This window comes from Drosophila kikkawai, chromosome X, assembly GCF_030179895.1.
Source record: "Drosophila kikkawai strain 14028-0561.14 chromosome X, DkikHiC1v2, whole genome shotgun sequence".
In the NCBI taxonomy this organism is placed as follows: domain Eukaryota; kingdom Metazoa; phylum Arthropoda; class Insecta; order Diptera; family Drosophilidae; genus Drosophila; species Drosophila kikkawai.
The window spans coordinates 8530209-8551672 of record NC_091733.1 but is presented as its reverse complement, the minus strand read 5'-3'; the positions used below and the strand labels follow the sequence as shown (position 1 = coordinate 8551672).

Here is a 21464-nt window from a genome sequence, read left to right as displayed (position 1 = left end):
ATTTTTTTACTTAAGAGAAATGTATTTTTACGTGTTTAAAGCACTTTGCATCGCTGTGTGTGTGTGTGTGGTGTGTGTGGCAATGAATTAAAGCTTTGCATTGTTTTATTGGGGGGTTTTTGCGACCGAGAAAAATCACAAATAATTGAAAACGGAAAGGAAACGCTTGAGAAAAGTGTATGTGTTGGGAGTTTCCCTCTTTGCCTTTTATTTACAGCGATTGGTAAAAAAAAACCTTGTTATTATTCAATAATTATTAATTAAATATTTATTTCGTCCTTTTTCCTGTCGATTAATCTCTGATTTCTATTTAAGCCTTCAACATGCCCCATTGCATTTTCTCAGTGTATAAATATTTTTTTCTGTCACTTTCACTTTTATTTTCTATTTTTTCGCTCTCCGAATTTATTTATGTTTTATATATATATATTTTTTTTGTTTCTTTTATTTTTTCGTTAAAAAGAACACTTTTGTAGCGTTTCTACGATTGGTTTTTACTTCCTTTTCTTTTTATTTTCCGATTTCGAATAAAACGCTAAAATACGCAATGTAAATAAGTATTGTATATATATAATATATATATATAGATATATATATATATTAATTTATATATATATATATGTATGTATGTATATATTTTTGTTGTATATAATAGTTTTTGTTTTTGGTTTTTCGCATGTTTTTGTTTTTTCTGTAGGCGTATATATAAATAACTTCGCTTTGTATATATATATATGTATATATATATATAGTATATACATATATGTATGTATATGTATGTATATATTTTTTATGATAAACTTTTTTGCGTGTTTTCCATTTCGTTCGTTTAAACTGTTATTTGTTTTATTTTTTAGCAAGCAATTTATATATATATATATATATATATATATATATATATGTATGCATATATATTTAATATTTTAGTTTTTAGTTTGTTTTTGTTTTTTTTACAGTGCAAAAATGTACAAAGAGCAAACAACTCAACGAGTCCCAGGATATTGCCAGGCCACCGCGTGGAGAGGAAAATCTCTTCTAGCACTGGGAATTCGTTTCGTAAATGATAGAATTTCATAAAGCCTAAGTTCGATTGCTACAAAAAAATGTCCTATATATATATATATCGTGTGTATATATTGTATATATATATATATATATTCAGAGTGTTTCTGTCGTTCTACTGGTAACTGTTGTCATCATAAGTATTTAAAGTATGAGGTAATGCTTTATTTCCGACTTACAATTAATATTATATTATGCCCGCGTCAATAAGTCTAATTCTATCTGTAAATCTGTAAATATATACGGCAAGCAACGAGATCTTGCCTCTATATACACGTCTCTAGTGTCCAGTGTCCTTGTATCTTGATACTGATACTGATTCTGATTGGAAAAATAACTCTTAACTCGGAGTTTCGAAAGAATATCAGTGGCAGTTAAATGATATAGGGGTGTATTTTCTTAAAAATCAGGAAACAGGTTTAGTTTGAAGTTCAGAGAATGGAAAATATCTAAAAAAAACCATAAGTATGCCTTCGATTAACTTCTGAAACTGAATATCGCTAGCTATCGATATCAAGGAGCTTGATTCGTGTTTAAACGCGTTTCGTTTACGAACAGGACTTGACTTCAGGTTAGGTCAAGATTCAGGAGATTTGTAAAAGAAAAACATTGCTGATCTCACCCTGATAGAAATATATGTATTTGCCTTGAAATTGATTCAAAATGTAACCCTTTCGCTATATCTTTATATGGTTTTGGACTTTGGGTCGTGGGTTGGCTTGTGCGGCTTTTGTTTTCTAAGTTAAGTTTTTGGAATTGGTTCACTACGCTTGTGTAAAATATGCGCTAAATGTGATCTAAAGGCTAACTCGGCTACGTTAACATTATGCTTGCATTTATTATTATTTTTTAAATTGTATATTTTTCTTGCTTCTCGCTTTCGTTTTGCTCTTTAGTTATTGTTGTTATTGTTGTTATTGTTGTTATTGTTGAGTGTGGCTCAAGCCAATGGGTTAATGGTCGTTATCCGTATGTGGGCTATGTCTATTGATTCCTATTTCTCCGCTCTCCAATTCGATCTTTGATTTATTATTTTACGGTATTTCATATTTTACAAAAATTGTTTTTTTGGGGTGAACAAAGCGTGAAGTCTTTGCTAAGTTTTGTTTTGGTTTTTCATGGAAAAAGTCAACTATAATGTAATTTAAAAACATTTCCTTCGTTAAGTGTAATTTACAGATTGCGTTTCGTTAACTATTTATATATATTTATATATATAGATTTATTTTTTTTCTTTTGGGACTTCTCTTTTGTATAAAACTGGCTACTAAAAGTTTACAAATTACGCGATTGCTTACAGAACTCGAATCCTATCTCCGGACTCGATGTACGTCGGTGATTATACAAAAACACAAAGAGTTACAATATTTATATATATATAAGACATCATCGTCAATCCAATGCGTTTATTTACAACCTCCAAGCGGGGACTGAGACTGAGACTGAGACTGGGGTGCTTCCGGGATCCGCGATCGTGTAAAAACTATTCATTATATCATATATTATATTCATGTAACGTATTTAATGAATCCTCAAGAAAGTGGCAGTTTCCTTTTATAGTTTCAATTGGGCGTGAACGTTGCGGGGGTGGATAAATTATTTATATCATAAAATTAGGCAAAAAGTAAATAAATATTAATACCAATATTCTGGAAAGAAAAACCAACAGAGGAAAAGTAAAACCAACATTGATTATTTTGAGTGTTTTTGTTTTTTGTTTTGTTTTTTTCTCCTTTTTTTGTTCTTTTCATTTGCGTTTTGAAATAAATCCAAAAAACCATATTTATTCAAAACAGCATTTTTTTTCTCAGTGTGTATATAAAAAAAATTATTTTGTTCATCTTTTTTTCATTTTCATTCTTTTCTTTCCTTTTTTTGTTGTTTTTGTTGTGTATAAATATACAGAATTTATGGGGTTTTAAAATATATATGTTTCATACAAGTAGAAAAAAAAATAATTCAAAAATAAGAAAAAAAAAAAATTTAGAAACAAAAATAAGAATTTTTTTGCATTTGTTTTTTTATATTTCATTGTAAAAATAGAAACTCCGTTGAAAAACTATTTTTCATAGCTCTTTACATAATAATAAAAAGTGTTTTTTGGGTGTGTCAACATAATCAAGTTGAAGTAAAAGAAGTAAGGTCGAAGCCGAAAAAATTCCAGCAGTTTGTCCGAAATATTTTCGCCATCTATGTGGATGGTCAGTCACCTTTCTGGACCCACATCCACATATCACTCAGGTTTCTGCCAAAGGAAACCATTTCGAAATTGTTTTCAATTGGAATATATACAAAAAAAAAAGTGACTATTTCGGGCTGACTCGTTCAGTTCCTTCCAGGCTTGCGTTCTCCTTGGAATGCCACATAGGCCAGTAATTTCTTTCCAGCCGGAAATGAGGCATTTCCATGGGAGGACAACACTTGGAAGGAAACCTAGGAATCTTTCCACAGGAAATCCTTTTTTTTTTTTAATTTCTCTGACCAAAGAAACAGTTTTCTCTGCTGTCTGGAAAGATGTACACTTTCCAGTCACTTTTTCGCGTAAACAATTGAAATATCAATTAGCAAAATGTTCGATTACGAATTGTTTGTGAGATCTTTTGCTAGCTAAAAATATTTGAAACAAACTGCTTCCTTCTCCTGTCGATTGTCGATATACATTTTTGTAATTTGTTTCTCCTTTTTTTTAAATTTGAAAATCCTAAAAAAATTTACTTAACCCGTAAAGATTACTAAAATAAGTAAAATTATATATATATATAAATCGCTTTTCGCTTAGACTAAATAATATAAATATGTATAGAAACAATGAATATAATCAAAAGCAGTTAGTTTAAAACTTATAAGCTAGAAAAAGTTGAAGTAAAAAAAAATGTGAGGTTAAGGGTAAGGGGTATTCGTTTTAATCAAATGTTTAGCAAGTCCAAGTTGATATTTTCATATATATATATATATATATATATATATAGAGATGTAGCTGAAGATAACTATTTGATAGATCGCCTATATAAATACGTTAATTTAACTGAACACATTATATTTCTGAAAAAATGATCAAACAGAGCCACAAGAGCCCCTCTGTGCTCGCTCTAGATGCTGTTTGGGTATGAGAGTGTGTGGGTAAGAGCTACGAAACTATCGAAATTTTAGGAAATTCATCGAAATTATTTGAAATTAATCGAAATTCATTCAAAATTAATCGAAATTAATTGAATTTAATCGAAATTAATTACAATTAATTGAAATTCATCGAAACTAATTAAAATTTTAATCGAAATTAATCGTTTAACCAAGTTCTATAGCGGCTAAGAGAGTGTGCTTGTGTGTGTGTGTGGTGTCGGTTGTTGTTGTTGCTGTTGTTGGCAGATATATCAGTCTAAAAAGCAGCACACACACACACTCACTCTCTTTCGCTCTCTCACACACACGAAATAAGATTAAAAATAAAATTAAAATTATTTTATAAAGAAAGAAAAAAAAAACCGTACAGAAAATCAAAAAAGTTTTTCCAAAATGTGAAACTCGAAATTTGTAAATTGAAACATGAACTAAGTGCGGTGGTTCTCATTCAAAGAGGTATGCATATAGCTCTAAAGGAGCATCAGCAGCAGCGGCAGGCCCAGGACCAGCAACAGCATCAGCAACACCATCAGCCAGAGCCAAAGCCAGAAGCCAGTGCCAGGACCATGAGCTGGCGGCTGATCATCGCTTCCAGCTGGGACAGCATCGTCTTCGCGGCCAGGCAAGCTTTTTCCCCTTCTCATCCTCCGACGACACTGCAGCAGCTGGAGCCATAAACGCACCAACCGCTGCTGGGCTGGACCCGACACGTTGTTAAAGTTGCTGATGGTAATGGCTCAGCGCCTGCAACTGGTACTGATGGGGATGCGGGTGAGGATGAGGGTGCGGGTGTGGTGGGTGCGGCTGGCTATGTAGTTGAGACTGAGCATGTTGCTGATGCGGATGCTGGTGAGGATGTGTAGTCGTCCGGGCATGGCCATGCATCTGCAACTGACGCGTTGTGCTGGGATAGTAATTCGGCATGAGTGAGTGATGATAAGTCATTGCTGCTGCTGTTGCTGCTGTGGAGCGATTGTTGCTGCTGCTGTTGGTGGTGTTGTTGTTGTTGCTGCTGCTGTTATTATTATTGTTTGTGTTATTGGTGATGTTATTAATTGCAAAAATCGGGGGTGCCCCTAGCAATGGCGGCCGTCGCTCTCCACTCGCCACGCTTCGATCGTAGCCTGTAGATGTTGCAGCAACAGTTGCTGTGGCAGCTGAGGAGGAGGATGCTCCTACACCTCCTTCTCCTACTCCTCCTACTCCTACTCCTCCTACTCCTCCTCCTCCTCCTCCTCCTGCTGCCGCTCCTCCCGTGCTTCCAGCTGGCGTTTCCAGCAAATGATGATGCCTGTGGTGATGATGATGATGATGATGGTTCTCGTCCAGGCTGCTCAGGCCCAAGCTGACATTCTTGCCATTGCTGCTGGCCAGGCTGTTGTGGTTGTTGCTATTCAGCGGCAGAATGCCGCTTACGCCTGCCGTTGTTGATTTCCCTTCTGCCACCGCTGAAGCCGCCACCGCCGCCGCATCACTCGTCGTTGCTGCCGTCATCAGATTGCAGGAGTCAAGTCTTTGTCATTTGGAGTTGCTTTGCAGAGCCGCATTGATCTGTGTCCACAGCTCCTTCTTACAGGATTTCGACCTGCACAAAATCAAGGTTTGTTTATAAATAACGCATTCAATTTTGTAGCCTTGAGATAGATCTAACCTTTTGATGGATTGCAGCCAATCCTTGAACTGGGCACTGCCCTCGGGCGTTATCTGAAAGGCAGCACGGGCGGCCACCACAATGCTGGCAAATTCCTCGTAATCCCCCTGCGTCAGATGATACAGCTTCTGGTGGATGCACTGGATGTACCTGTTTTTCCAGAAATTAAAAACTTTAATCTGTTTTACTTCTTTTTCCTAAAGATTACTCACATTTGCTGGCATTTCTGGACGAGCGGCGTCAAAGCAGAACGCAGATGCTGCATAACCAGCTGGTGGTTATTCCTGCCCAGATAATGGGCCGACTCGATGGCCACATCGTGGAGCACGAATGGACTCACAATCGAGTTGACTGCACAAATGCAAAACTGATGCAGATATTGGGTACCCAGCTTCTTGCTGATCCTCAGTAGCCATTTTACATCCTCACCGTAAGGGGGATTCCGGGCATATTTGGCCTGCGGCCGATCGTCGTGGACTCGACGGGCCAGCGTCTCCATGGCCAGCATGCCCACATTGTAGGCGGCCAGCAGATACCTCAGCTGGGTGGGTCTATAAACGGGAAAGAGGAGGGTTTGGTAATCAGGGAAGCTCTAGGGGAGAATGTTGCAGGGTTACTCACGTGAACTGGTGAGGCTGTCGCTGTCGCACCGGCGGCTGGGACGGCGGCGCCTGCTGCTGCTGTTGCTGCTGCACTGGTGGCGGCGGCGCCTGCTGCATGAACGGATACACGGGATGCTGGTGTTGATGCTGGCGCATGGGCATCACGCCCACGCCTACACCCACTCCCACGCCCACTCCGGGTGGTCCATTTGGTGGTGGTGGCGGCGGCGGTCCGTAATAGCCCTGTGGAGGACCCATTGGCGGTCCTGGAGGACCTGCTTGAAGCGCTTGGTAAGCCTGCGGTGGCATGGGCTGGAAGGCTCCCGGCGGCGGCTGCGGCTGGAAGGCGGAGGGCGGCTGTCCAGGATGTCCAGGCTGACCAGGATGACCTGGGGGAGCCATCTGGACCTGCTGCTGCTGCTGCACCTGCTGTTGTTGCACCTGCTGCTGCACGACCTGCTGTTGCACTACCTGTTGCTGCTGCTGCTGCGGATTGGGCGGCTGCTGTGGTGGCGCCTGCTGGTAGCCACCATAAGCCTGTGGCGGCGGCGGTGGACCAGCCGAAATGTACATCTGCATTTGTCCCGGCGGATAGCTCAGGTTGTGGTGGGCATGGGCATACAATCCCTGGCAGAAGCTATATGGCGGATACGGAGCCAGGCCCAGGGGAGCCAAGGCGGCCACGCCCACGGGCTGAAACTGGCCCTGGGGATTGGGCAGGGCAGAGCCCACGACGGGCGGTGGTACGGGCACTGGAAGACCAGGTCCGCCTCCGCCAGGCACACCTGGATTGGGCATGCCCATCTGCTGTTGCACCTGCTGTTGCTGCACCTGCTGTTGCTGCACCTGTTGCTGCACAGCCTGCTGCTGCTGTTGCTGCTGCTGTAGCTCGTGTTGCTGCTGCGACTCTATCAACGCACTCAGACTCACCGCCGAGTGATCCATGGCCTCGTCGTGGGGCTCGTGGTCGCTGTTATTCGGCGTGTTCCGCATGTACAGCTCGTACCAGTAGCGTGCCACCTGGAACAGCACCTCTGGATAGACGCCGCCGCCCTTGGCGGCCGTTTCCACCGTAAGACAGGCACGCTCCAGCATCAGGTCGCTCTGCTCCTTGCACTGCAGGATCGCCCGCTGGATTTCGTTGGGATTCAAGGCAGCGGCATGGGGCAGCACGGAGAGCGCCAGCTCCGCAGCCGGGTAAACCATGTTGCTGTCCCAGCCGCGTGAAGCACGATCCGCCATGCCGGCTGCCTCCGGTGGCGTTAGATGCGCCTCCCAGGTGTCAATCAGGAAACTAATCGCCGGCGCTCCAATCTCCATTGCCTGACCCAGAATCCAGGACACGTGCGAGGAGTACGTCCGCGACAACCAGTTGGGACTGACACAATTGTGGAGGCCGAGGGCGTAGAGGCCCAGCTGGAAGGCGCACATGTGGAGGGCACGGTGCGGTCCATGGTGATTCTGGCTGGTGCTCGCCTGGGTGAACAGCGAGGTGGAGCTGTTGCCGCCGGCCTTGTTCAGCACCGTCTTAGCCAGCTCGAACATGAAGTGGGCACTGGCCTCCGAGGGCTGGTTGGGTATTGAGGGGTAGGCTCGCTTACCCTTGTAACGGCTCTCCTTGCTGCGGCTGCTGCTGGAGCTGGCACCGCCTCCATTGCCACCACTACCTCCTCCGCCGCCGCCGCCGCCTCCGCCTCCTCCTCCACCATTACCACTGGGGTTATTCCCACTCGGATTCTGACTTCCACTGGCCGTGGTGCTGCTCGAGTTGGGTGTCCCAGTGTTTCCTCCACCTGCCGCATTTGGTGTAGGCACCATTCCCTGTCCTCCAGACTGGCTGCCACTGCTGGCCATGCTCAAAGCACACATGCTCAGCTCCAGTTCGGCGCTGGTCGAGCTGTGGGGGCGACTATTCCCACCCACACTGCCATAGTCCGCCGGCAGAAGCTCGCACAGATTGGCCACGGGATTGCAGTTGGAGGAGTGACATCCCGCGGAGCCGCTACTACCGCTACCACCATACTCGTGATGATCCTCCCTGCGCGTAGGCTGATTACTTGGCGTCCTCACCGGCGGATTGCTGGAGTAATAAGCAGGCAGGAGCGGTGCCTTGAGCAGCGTGTGTATATCCCTGTCCAGCAGCTTCTCCATGATCTTGGCTATCTTGCGCGGCTCATCCTTGTAGTGGGAGAGCAGCGTCAAGGCGAGATCTCCGCGCTGCCGGCGCGTGCCCTCGCAGAGCAAGGGATGCTCTGCCTCCGAGACATTCGCCTTGAGCCCCAGGGCGGCCACAGCGGCATCGAATCCTAGATTCTCATCGCTGTGCGGTTTGTAGAAGAGCAGTCGGCCATTGGAAGTGACCAAGGATTTGCCAGAAGTTCCTGCTCCTCCTCCTCCTGCTCCAGCTCCCAATCCTCCCGAGCCCGTCATGGCGGTGGAAGATCCTCCTCCTACTCCTCCCACGGGACTGAGCAGAACCAAAGCGTCGAATATAAAGGTGGCCAGGTTAATCGGGAGCAGGGCTTCGCCGCGGGTTTTAAACGTTCCACTGCGCAGCTGCTCGGCCCGCTCGCGGATCACCTGGAGCTCCGCCGAGCCAAGGGGCAGGCGCTTGAGTAGCGCCAGTATATCCGCCTCCTGATTGGCCAGCTTCACCTCCAGCGGCTTGGTGCTGGCCGGCGGCCGGGGCATCTCCAAAGCAAACAGGCATATCCGAAAGCCAATGTGATAATGCTCCGAGTTCTCCGACAGCACCGTGCAGAGGAAGGCGCACTTGGACAGCGTGGCGGAGGCCACCACCGTCAACTGGTGCGAAATGGGATTCACATTCTGCTTCTTGCCTTTGCGCTTGGGCGCCGGCGGCAGTTCCAGGAGCAGATTGGGCGGATTGGCCAGCATTTGCTCGGCCAGGCGAACGGCCAGGATGCAGGCCTCGCTGCCATGTCCATGGGCATGCAGACCCTCGGCCCTGGCCAGGAGTATGTCCCAGGCATCCTCCGTGGGCCGGACATTGGAGAAGACGTGCGGCTTGTCGCTGCAAGCGGCTACAGCAGCTGCCCGGGCGGCTGCCAAGGATGAGGATGATGATGATCCGGGCTGATCCAGGGTTCCAGCAGGAGTCGCTGCCAGTCCCAGCACCGATAATCCTCCAGCAGCCCCGCCAGACGACAGGTGATGGTGATGATGGTGATGGTGGTGAGGTGTGCCAGGCATGCCCGCAGAGGAGCCGGCTGCCAGGGCAGCTCGGGCTGCCGCCGAAGTGCTGGGCACGGGGGTGAGATCTCCGCCAGCCGATGAGCCGGCGGCTCCACCCGTGTCAGCAACTCCTCCTCCGCCGCCATCTGTGGCGTCCCTGCCACTGGTTTCTCCTCTGCCAGCTCCTTGGTTGTACTCATCGCTGCTGCTGCTAAAGGATTCATCCTTGCTCAGGCGACGCGGCGTTTGCTGCACGGAACCCACACCCACGACACCTGAGCCCGTGGCCAGTTCTTGACCCGCCATAAGCATGGATGAGGTGGAACTGTTGGAACTCCCGGAGGCCGTGGAAGCTGACGAGGATGCCGAGGAGGCAGAGGAAGTGTCCGAGGTGGAGCATGCCTGCTCTACGCCCACTGCTGCTCCGACTCCCACTGGCTGGTCATCCTTGCTCTGCTGGGAGACGGCATCGAAGCTGCTCTGCGAGTCCGATTCGGTGAGGGCGGAGGATTTCTGGCCAGGCACAGACGAGGTGGTGGCCTGTCCCGGCGGACAGTAGTTGTGGCTGCTGCTGGTGTCCCCGCCAAAGTCGTCGTTCTCACAGAATCCCTCACTGCTGGCACTCGAGCGATTGCCGTCAGCTACGGCTACTACTCCACCAGCTCCTCCTCCGCCAGCACCTCCTCCTCCGCCTCCTCCCTTGGAGTTGACCACAGAGGCATTGACACCGGGCATTAGTTGCTGTTGAGCAGGATTATTCACCTCCCCCGAAGCAGACGTTGCTCCTGCAGCTCCAACTCCGCTGGCCATTTGCCCGATCCCTCCAGCTCCTGGCGTGGCAGCGCCACCGCTAACCAGCCCCGAGGGAAGCTGCCTGCTGCTGGATCCACCTGCTCCTCCTCCTCCGCCAGACATCACAGCCGAGCCCTCGAGATCGCCTAGATTGTTGTAGAAGCGCGACTCCCGGAAGGGTCGCTCCAAACGTTGCTTAAAGGCGCCCGGATGCAGCCCATGATCGCTGGAGGAGCTGAAGTAGTTGTAGTGCTTGTTGTTCGTCATCACCGCCTGGGTGGCATTCAGCTGGCCGGGATTGGCCGACTCCCCAGACTTGGGATCCGTGTGCTTGAAGCAGGTGAAGGGTGAGTAGTAGATGGGATTTGTGTCGTGGGTGTGCGTCACGCCCGCAATGGGATAATCCTCCCAGTCCAGATAGCACGCCTCGATGGCCGGCTTGAAGCCAATGAAGAGTTCCGTGTCGGAGCGGGAGTTCTGCTGGTGCTTGTTGGTGTACGACGACGGCATCATCCGGCTCTTGACCACGCGATCGAGGATCTTGAGGTGCCAGGCGGTGAACTGGGCGTGCAGCATGTCGCGCTCGTCCGGCGCCAGGCCGGGATTAAGGGCTGCCAGACGCCAGAGGGCCACAATCTCGTCGCACAGCGAACTGCAGGCATGCTGCAGGGCCGTCGAGTTCGAGTGCGTGTTCGAGTGCTTGCCGCCGGAGTGGCCGTGGGAGCCCATCATGAGGGCCAGCTTGGTCTGGAACCACCAGATGAGGATCTGGTCGCAGGACATGCACTCCTCGGTGATTATCTCCAGCAAGCGGACCGCATTTCTATCGCAGCGCCTGTACATCTCGCGCACGATCGACAACAGGTTCCACATGCCCTCCGGTTCGCGTCCCCTCAGCGGTCTCAGCAACGAGGTCCATTCAGCGGCCGCCGGCGGTGCAGAGTTTGTCAGATAGTTGACATCACTGCGGGAGGAAGGGATGAATATCGAAGGAAAAAGTTAAATATCGTATCGAAAATATTGTAAAGTTTAAAATATCGGAATTGGAAATATCAAACAAAATTGCATTAAATATTAAAAAATCGAAATAGCCGAAAAATATCGAACCAAATATTTTAAATAAAGGATATAGGGATCTATATCGAAGGGAAAAGTTAGATATCGTAGTTGGATATAATGAAATATAAGATATAATGAAATATTGATATCACTGTAAATATCCAACAAAATATTTCAAAAATGCTATTAGCAACTATTTCCTATAATATTATTCTTCCTTTCATCATCAATCCTTTCATCAAACAAAATATCAATTTCTCGCATAAATATTAAAACTTTTGCATCAAATATCGTTAAAGTATTGACATATCAATATTTTCTATATTTCCAGTAACTCTACAAGCTTCTTACCTAAACACAATCGGGGCAGGCAAACAGAACTTGATCAGAATCCGCTTGATGTTGTTGTGCAGCGTCTTCTCATCCAGATACCAGCTGGTCTGGTCATTGATCGAGGCCCCAGCCGTGGGATCGGGTGCCCCGCACACGGTATTAATCGCCGTGGGCTGGGCGCTGAGCAGCTCGTCCAGCAGACGCTGAGCCGTCGGCAGGATCTGCTGGGGCAGCTCGCTAATCAGATACTGGGCGAACTTTTGCAGCTGATCGCGTTGCAGGCGAGTCAGCGACTCGGACACCGGTGCACGCAGGCACACTTCCTGGGGCTGTGGAGGAGAATGATGGAATCATTATTATCCTTTAAAGGTAGGGATCATGTAAGCTACTCACGCAATGAATGCGATGCAGACAAACGGCGACCACGTGGGAGCACCAATAGGCGGACGAAGTGCAGGTGCAGTTGCAGGAAGAGATGCGCCTTCGGTCAAAGGTCACGGCCACATTGAAGTAGGCCCGCGGCGTTTGATTAACCACACTGGCCGATAGGTGAAAGCCTGTAATTAATGGAATCAATATTATAATCCACTTGAAATCAAGTTTAAACTAATGTAACTTTACCTATTTGCAGCGGATCCTTGACAGCTCGCATCCGAAACAACTGATCACCGCGATTGAACTCATCCGCCGAGCTATTGGCCAGACACGAGTACAGCCGAATGTCCTCCTCGTTGTCCGGAAAACTCCAGAATGCAATGCGCAGCTGCAGCTGCTCGGGCACCGGCGGATACACATGCTCCACCAGTTCGAACGGTATGTAGGAGGCCACACAGCGAGCGGCCAGTTCGGCCAATGTGGAAACTTCTGGGGAAATAAACAGGACAACAACAATTAATTAATTGAGAGATTAAAATATAAGTGATATTGTAACTAATCGATAGTAATACTCACGATTTAAAATCAGAATTAAACCGTAAACCTCAATTTATTCAAGAAGCCCAAGCCCAGTGACTAATTTCATAATTCTCGTGCAATAATTAAGCACAAACACCACACAACACACACTCATTACACACACTCGCAGAGCCACGAAGATACACCACATGGGCATTTTGTTAATTAAAGAACTTTTTTTCGTGCAACAACGAAGGGCCAATGACCAGAGAAGAGGGGTCACCACCAGCTATGTTTTACAACTTGTTTGCTGTTTGTTCTTGCGGGCACAGAGATATATACACATATCTGTAATAGGGAATATCCATGAGTAGCTCCAAGCACCCTTAATTTTCTTCATTTGAAATAACTTCAGCTACACTTTTAATAATTTCAAGGATATATTCTAGCTTGTAACCATTAAAGCCATTAAAACCAGTAAAGCTTTACTATATCAATAAATAAAATAAAATTTAAGGATTTTTTTCTTGAATTACGGGGAATGTGACTTGCTTTCAGGGCAAGTAACTATGTAATATCACATATTTAATATCAAATATAAAGTAGCACTTAGCACCTACACATATCCACATTTGCTCGCCACTGTCTATGCCCATGGCTGGCAAGTCACTTCATTCTGGTGATGTTAGAACCAGTTGGGAATTATATGTGCACAAGTGTGAGATTTTTATCGGGACAAATTTTAGGGCGAATTCGGCAAGATTGTTATGAACAATTTACCAGGAAAACAAGTGTAATTTAACCTTAAATTAGTAATTAAGTAAGGAACTAAACGTAGTAAAATCGTCTTAAATTATAGAAAAATATATAAATAAACCCTTAACAAAATGTTAATAATTGTGGCTTGCCTGGATTTTTTATGGCACCTTGCCTTTAATTCCAAAAACCTTATTCTAAATTGTAAAAATCTTTTCTTATTTATATTTATTAATTTTTTTGTAATATAAAAATATATTTTTCATGAGTGTATAGGTTGCTCCAATTTACTAGATATATTATACCCTAAATAAACAATTTCCCAATCAATAAGCCTTTTTTAGTCTATCCCCAAAAATATATCCCAGAGATAAACACGATATGGTTCCCACAGAAACATAAGACACGAACAGATCAATCAGTTAAGTTATAAAAATAAAGAGAATACGGCTACAGTAAGGGAGTAAGCAATTTATCTGTGCGTAAACTGAGTTGTAGATAAACAAAAATTCAACGAATTGGCTTGCAAATAAACAAATGGCCATGGCGGCAAAGACCAAAGGGGAGAGGAGAGACCAAGACCAGGGAGAGCAGTGGCCTGCATTTTAAAGGTCTCGTTCCCATTGCCCTTAAAAGCAAAACGCAAAGCGCACAAAAAAACAAACAAGCCAAAGTCAAAGCAAAACAAAGAACATCGGGCGCTATTATTATATGGTATATACGACGGTGTATAGTGTTCCTCCTGCCCGATGATGATGATGCAGTCGCGGAACAAAAGGTTCAAGTTCGCCCACGCGAATTTTTGTTTGCAGAATCAAATATTCGCCACGACCAGATATCGGAGATTTCGCTTTCAATTGGTTGAAATATAGAATATACCTGGTCGGGATGTGAGTCATGTAATTGCATTGCGACAAAAAATAAAGGGTTAGGGATTCGGTTGTTAAAATTTAATAATAGGTTCGCCTTCGCTTCGAATCGATATTATATCAATAAGGAAAAAATAAGAGGGAAATCCCTGCTTTAAATATATGTTGCAGAAATGTTCAACGAGCAGAAAATCAATTAATTACATTTTGGTAAATATAAGTGGAATTTCTTAGAAGTCGAACTTTGGGGATTTTTAAAATTTTATTTTTGGAAAATGTATATACCCTTGATTTCGGTCAGAGGCTAGTAACGCAGTGAAGAAGTAATTTCCGATCATATAAATCATAAAACTAACACAGAATTAACCTTAATGCTTTTTGAGCTTAGTTACTATTTTGAAAATTTTAATTTTTCCAAAAATTTTCATATATAGTTATGGATAAATATTTAAATTTTAACACTCCTTTGGGGGTATTATTGTTTCACTTAGAAGCTAGTAACTCAGTGAAGGAGTCATTTTTGACCCCATAAAACATATATATTCTTGATCAGCATTAAAAGGCGAGTCAATCTAGCGTTGTTTGGCAGAATAAAAAAATTTCACAATTTTCAAAATTTTTCGTTAAAAATGTAAAAAAAAAAATTGGCAAAAAATTTAATTAGAAATAACGTTAAACTTAGTATACAGATTTAATACCCTTTTAAAAACTAAGACAAAACCGCTGTCCGAATTGAATTTAATGCATTTTTAGCTTAGGTATGGTTTTTTTAATTTTGATTTTTTATAAAAAAAAATTATATAAAATTAAAGATAAATATTTAAATTAAATTAGTTATGCAGATTTATTAACCTTTTAAAGACTAACTCAAAATAGCTTTCCGAATTGAAATGAATGCATTTTTGGCTTAGTTCTGATCGATTTTAAATTCATCCCCCCTGAATCTATGGCAAATATATTAAAAATATCGCCTTACCGAAGTAAACTTTTTTTTCAGTTAACTTAATATAAATTTGTAAAATAATTTTCAAGCTTAAAGCAGCCATAAAAGAGCCAAATATACAGCACTGAACAAGGGGGGACAGCTCTCATTGTTTTGTTTGTTTGTTTGTTTTCTTTCGCTCGTTCGTCGGCCCGTTTGCTCGCTCTCATTCTTCGCCCCCTCCTCTTAATACGCTCCACACTCTACCCATCGACAACGTCGTCTCTCACACTGCTGCCGTCGCTTAATTTTCAGACACTTTGGCACCATTTTATTCAAAGTCATTTTCCGCAAGCGTTAACTTATTGCTCATGCCTGTCCTGTATGCATATACACACAGATACAGCAGGGGTTACACGGATAGCCCCACTAGCACTTCAAGCGTGATTAATTAATTCAATTTAATTTAATTTAAGGAGCATAAAAACTCGAAGTAATCTTGGGAGAAATATGTGCATATACGACATGGAAAAATAATTATACAATCAGTATAAGAGGATTCCTTTAACATATTAGTTATTTAAAAACGCTTAATCAACTAATATATAAGAGATAAATATGTAAAATAATATTAAATAAATAATAAATAAATAAATAAATTAAAGTAATTTATTTTATTTTTATTTATCTTAATCTTTGGTATGGAAGCTTCAAAACGTAGTATCATGCCTCCCCTGTAGCATAAAAATGCGTAAACCCAATGTTTCTTTGTCTACATTTTTGACAAACCGGAAAATGCTTATTTTATTTCAAAGGTAATTGATTTGTTAAGTTTATTTGGCTTTAAGGTACCCTATAAAGATGAATCCAACAACAGAAATATGGGCATTGATCCCCAGATTCCCCCTAGCTGCATGAGTCAGATTGATTTGATCAAAAGAGAAGAAGGTTTAATAACCGATCCGTGTGTATATTTCAAGGCTATTGCTTCCCCTTCAAACAGGTTCGCGCTCTGCTCTGCTTTGTTTGTTGGCGTTTCCTCTTTAGCTTTGAGCTTGAGCCTTGCCTCCCTTGTAGTCCCCTTCTTCCGCTTCTTTCGACACATTTTGTTTGCATTTTAATTTGTTTTCCATTTCCATGCAGCGCACTGGCAAGGCTTGTAACAATAAAGATGAGAATATATAACCCAAAGCCTCATGCTCCAGTTATTTTTGTTATTACTGAGCAAACCAGCGTTGACGTTGCGTTGCGTTGCGTTGAGTTGAGCAAGAGGTGCCGGAGTTGACGAGCTTGTCGAGTTGCCGAACTTCTCCTCGACGAATGCATTCGTTATACTCTAACATACAGCTTTGTTTTTACTGGTAAAATATGCTTTATGGCTTTAACAACTTAGGTACCATGTGTTAAGACCTAGGTGGCGGCAATATCGAATATTCCGACAATGAAATTCCCAGTTGGTCTTTTATCAATTGGGGGTTGTGTGTTCCTCAACATGTTTCTAGCTACATTTTCCTGTGCATCTTCAACATGTTTCTAGCAACATTTTCCTGTGCATTCCATGTTAGATTAAATTTGTTCTATTAAAAACAAATAAGACAATGTAATTTGCCTTTAAAGAGAATAGTAACTCGAATCACTGTGCTGGCATTTCAACTTCCTACTGAATGCTGAAAATGATCTTTACATTATGCCCTTATATTTCTAAATTTGTCCATTGTGTTTTTTGTTTATCTTAATTTTTATTTATTTTTTTAAGTGACAAATTCAGGTTTGTCGGCACAAAAAGCTCGCTCAAAAGCGAAATAAAACTGACACAGAAAAGGGGTCGAAATGCCAACAAGCAGTTCTGCCTCTTTGTGTGTGTGTGTTTCATATGCTCTAGTGCTGTGCGACTGCGGAAGTGCATGAAACTGATATGCAGAGCAACAAAAAAAAAAAAAATAAATAAATAAATTGTAAGCTTGGCTTGTTGCCGCGACTGGTCGCAGTTTCAGTTCGATATTGACACCGAGCGAGACTCGACCCACTAATTAGATGATGACATGTGGCAACGACGAAGCCGCCGGGCAATAAAAGCACACACACACGCACACCAGTGCACCTGTACCGATAAATTCCATTGTCAGCAGAGCAGCGTGACGGTTTATTCGGGGTCATTGCAGGCAGTTCATACTTTTAACTTTAAAAAGTGATATTTTTAATAATATTGGGTAGTCCAGGGATCAGTTTGATTATTGAATATTAATCTGATTTAAAATACTAATAGGAATCACTTTATCTAGGGTCTAAATTGCTTTCTTAGTCCTCCTAATCGCTTCTTAACTCTCCAGGTTAACTCTTACACATTAACCATGAGAAACCTTATTAAATATTGCCCAAATTCGTACATTTAACCGGAAAATATATTGTGTGATTGATAGCTGATAGCTTCTGCTAGGCTGCAGCAAGGTGCGAAGGAAATAATGGACTCTCGTACATGTCGTCGGGTTCAGTTTTATGACATCCCCCTTCGGGCAGGTTGTATAGGCATGGTGGGTGAAGGTATCCTTGAAAAGGTTCTTCGACACAACAAAAAGGGGCTCTAGAAAAAGACGTCGACGTCTGCGTCGTTCAGCTGGCAGCGACATCGTTTTAAGGCTATATATTTCTGTTTTTTTTTTCGTTGCGGTTATTATGTCTTTCGAGCATGAAAATGCAGCTGGCTGTGCCCTTGCACACACACACACTTAACCATAGGGTTGTAACTTTAGCTATTTTCCCGTTAAAAAAATAAACTAGTTTCTATTGAAAGCAGAGATCTGATAGATAGATAGACAATATCTGTGTAGCAGTAAGATTGAAGGAAAATGTTTAAAAAATATATTCATCTATCTTTACAAGTTTCAAAGCAGTGCTGAGCGACATCACACGTACAGTGTCCTTCCACTGTCTGAGCTCCTTTCCACCTACATATGTACGCGTACATATATACATGTATAGATATGTATTTTCCATTGCCTTCAAGGCAACGATACAAAGACAAAACGAATGCTGTATAGATGGGGAAACGAGGGAAAAAGGGAGAAAAGCGAGTAGGAGAAGAGGACGATAAACTGCGCAGTCGCAGCCAGATATTACAAGACGATAATACTGCGACGCGTCGTTGGTCGGCGCACAGGATACCGACCGAAAACCCTCGACCTGAGACGTGTAAAAAACGTTTTCTTCAGCGGGCCCAGAAACAATGCACTTACATACACACAGACAAAAGGCAAAACGCAGAAAGACACGAGTAATAATCCACAAAAAGACAAAGGAGAAGCAACAAAAAACTAAAAACATAAAAAAAAGAAGGAAAACGAGAACGTAGCCAGGCTAAAAAGTCGTGATTTTGACTTTAACGATAAGCAGAGGATATCGAGGAAAGACAAGGCAAGGCAACGCAAAAAAGAAAAAGACAATTGCAGACAAAGCAACAACAATTACAGCACTGTTGTTGCACTGCCCCTTAAGCCAATTTTACAGAATTTACCAACAGCGAAAAGGTCATGCGTATAATTTCAGCCAATACAGCGTTGCCAGACGGTAACACTTAAGGCCTATTTCCACGCAAGGAATATAAGGAGGTACAAGACCTAAAGAATTATAGATATAAATATTCTAGATATTAGGTCTTTAAAACAATAAACAATACAAACAAGGCTTAAACAGCTTAAAATCACTAAATTAAGGAGGAACAACTGATTAGTTATAATGTTTGATACTTTCAAATGAGAGGAACTATGGGAAACTATTGGATACCAGGCTGAGTAATATTGGATTTGAGGCGATATCCATTACATTTTATAGAAAACTAGGTAGAGATATAACTTTGGTAAGCAGAAATCTGTATCTGTCGGGAAGAACGAATTTGAAATCAATCATAACTAAGGCAAAAATGCATTAATTTATATTCGAAAGTAACTCCTTCACTGCCCTACAATACCCTGCAAGGGTATACAAATTGAAATAGAAGTATCACCCCAAAATATCTTTCCTTACAGCAAGAACCTTTAAAATAAAGGATAAGTATGGCCTTGATAAAACTTAAAAAGTAGATTCCCAATCTTCATAATTTCTTCGATTTGTCTTTAAGAGACTAGATCTTAGGACTCACCATAATATCGTCCGCAGGTGGAGAGGGTTCCCACTGCCGCTGCACTGCCGCCCGGCGTACACGATCCGGTGGCACCTGCTCCGTTCAGGCCCGCCGCTCCGTATGACGCTGCGATGCCCAGGCCATTGGCTCCGGATCCGACACCGGCACCGGGTCCAGTACCGCCTAAACCACCGCCGGCAGCGCTGCCCGCAGCGTTGCTTGGTTTCTTCCAGCCCCGCCAGTTGTTGCATAGCGACTCCGGCTCAGAGCTCCAACTGCACAGCGAGTCCTCCTCGAAGCGGATCGAGTCGTCAAAACTGAAGCGATCCATCTCCTCCTGATTCCATTCGTTGGCTGCCGCTCCGCCAGCATTGTTGTTGCCGCCGCCACCTCCTCCTCCTCCGTTGCCGCCAGCAGCTCCTTCGGCGCCAGCGCCGACAGCAGCCGCTCCTCCGCCTCCGCCAGGATTGTTGCCGTTGTTGTTGTTGCTATTACGGGCAGCGGCGGCCACTGCCCCGCCCCCTCCTCCGCCAGCTCCACCTGCGTCGCCTCCTCTGCTGTTGTTGCTGCCGTTGCGATTCGCCAGCGTGAGGCTGAGATTGTATGTGTCCGCTGTGTGTGTATGTTTGTGTGTGCAGTGCGAATGAGTGATTGCGGGTATGTGTGTCGCCTGGCTGTGTGTGGGACCGTGTTTACAGTTGCTCCTCCAGCTGCTTCTGCTTCCTCTTCTGGTCTCCTCCGCTGTGTGTTTTGTTTATTTTCTCTGCTCTGCTCAGCTCAGCTCGGCTCAGCGCTGCTCTGCACTTTTTACTCTCCCTCTCTTTTCGTTTTGGATGGATGTATAATGGATCTCTGGATGTGCCAACGCTCAATTTAAAATCGTGTAAAAGGCGAATTTCGTTGAGCGTTTCGCGATTTTCTCTCTTGTCTCTCTATTTTCCTCTACGTTCTCCGTTCTCGGTTTTCGGCTCTGCGTTCTTCGCTTTCTGTTATCTCCCGTTGTCTACTTGATTTGCTTTCGTTTAATTAGTTATTACTGTATATTTATGCTTAAGGATTTCTTTTAAATTGATTTAAAAACTATTTTTATGTTTATGTACAAAATACGTTCAGTGCGCCACTGCCTTCGCCTCTGTCTCTGCCACTGCTTCTGCCTCTGCCTGCGTCAACTGCGACGGCGACTGCTATTGTTTGTTGTCGTTGTTGTTGCATGTGAACTTTTCGTACCCCCCACCGAATGAGAGAGAGCGAGATGCGACGACTGCCAAAAATAAGAGCGGGAGGGCGATGGTGATGGGGAATGTCGCTGGCGAGGGACACCGGGATGGCCAATTTGTGTTGGGGACGACTCTCGGGCTTTTGCCTTGGTTTTTCTGCTTTTGCTGCTGCTACTGCTACTGTTGTTGCTGCAACTGCTCCGCTTTGCCGTTCCGTTGACTTTGCGCCTGTCCCTTTCGCCTGCTGGTGCCGCCGTTGGGCAACCTTTAATTATTTTTTCACTTCTATGCTTTGGCTCATCTTCGTCGTCGCTCCTGTTTTATCCTGCCTGCGCGGGCTCTATTCTCTGTTCTCTGCCGCCCTCTCTTTCTTTCTTTCACTCCCTCACTCACTCCACTCACACACAGAGCAGAAGCAGCAACAACGGCGCACACAACATCAATATATTGGATATATATCCACACTTTTTCGCGTGTGTGTGTTTGTTTGTGTGTGCATGCGTGCGCTCGCTTGTCGATTTTCACTGCTGCCTTTTTGCCTTCTTTCTTTGTGTATATGCGCTGCGCGTTGCGTGTATTTGTTTGTATTTGGATCTGCGGATGTGTGTGTGTGCTGCACGAACGAAATGCGTTTAAGGCGAACGATGAAAAGACCTTTTCGTCGATCTGCCTTCGCTCGACCGTTGACCGTTCACTAACCCGCGATTGCACGCCCGTCACCCAAGCTCCGGAGCCGTTAATAGGAGCCCGAGTAGCAATTTCCTTTACTTTAAACACGGTTTTCGACGAGTTTTACACGGGGCTTTGTTTTTCGCATTTTATCGCGTTTATCCCTGTTTGTGCAGTATGCCCGTCGGTTATTTCGCTTTTATTAC

The 21464-nt window shown here is 44.1% G+C and overlaps 2 protein-coding genes across 2 annotated transcripts; both read right to left on the bottom strand.

The window, feature by feature from the left end:
* Nucleotides 1-180: 180 nt before the first annotated feature.
* Nucleotides 181-21444, bottom strand: Dora (zinc finger SWIM domain-containing dorado). Its single transcript, XM_017173476.3, has 8 exons — nucleotides 19391-21444; nucleotides 12436-12678; nucleotides 12208-12371; nucleotides 11833-12143; nucleotides 6455-11386; nucleotides 6046-6384; nucleotides 5834-5983; nucleotides 181-5767 (listed from the first exon to the last, which is right to left on the bottom strand). Exons 1-8 carry the CDS (start codon nucleotides 19701-19703, stop codon nucleotides 5701-5703), a joined length of 6519 nt encoding a protein of 2172 aa, XP_017028965.1. The 5' UTR covers nucleotides 19704-21444; the 3' UTR covers nucleotides 181-5700.
* LOC138929227 (GATA zinc finger domain-containing protein 8-like) lies at nucleotides 4897-5676 on the bottom strand. The gene has a single exon (XM_070288547.1). The coding sequence runs from the start codon at nucleotides 5674-5676 to the stop codon at nucleotides 4897-4899; it is 780 nt and encodes a 259-aa protein (XP_070144648.1).
* Nucleotides 21445-21464: the final 20 nt, after the last annotated feature.

Excerpts from the sequence above, each read along its gene's own strand:
- Dora (XM_017173476.3), bottom strand. The coding sequence starts at position 19,703 with ATGGATCGCTTCAGTTTTGACGACTCGATCCGCTTCGAGGAGGACTCG. Across the intron at positions 12,372-12,435 it reads CAAGGATCCGCTGCAAATAG|GCTTTCACCTATCGGCCAGT; the intron begins GTAAAGTTACAT and ends CATTAATTACAG. Across the intron at positions 12,144-12,207 it reads GTCTGCATCGCATTCATTGC|CCCCAGGAAGTGTGCCTGCG; the intron begins GTGAGTAGCTTA and ends TCTCCTCCACAG.
- LOC138929227 (XM_070288547.1), bottom strand. The coding sequence starts at position 5,676 with ATGACGGCAGCAACGACGAGTGATGCGGCGGCGGTGGCGGCTTCAGCG.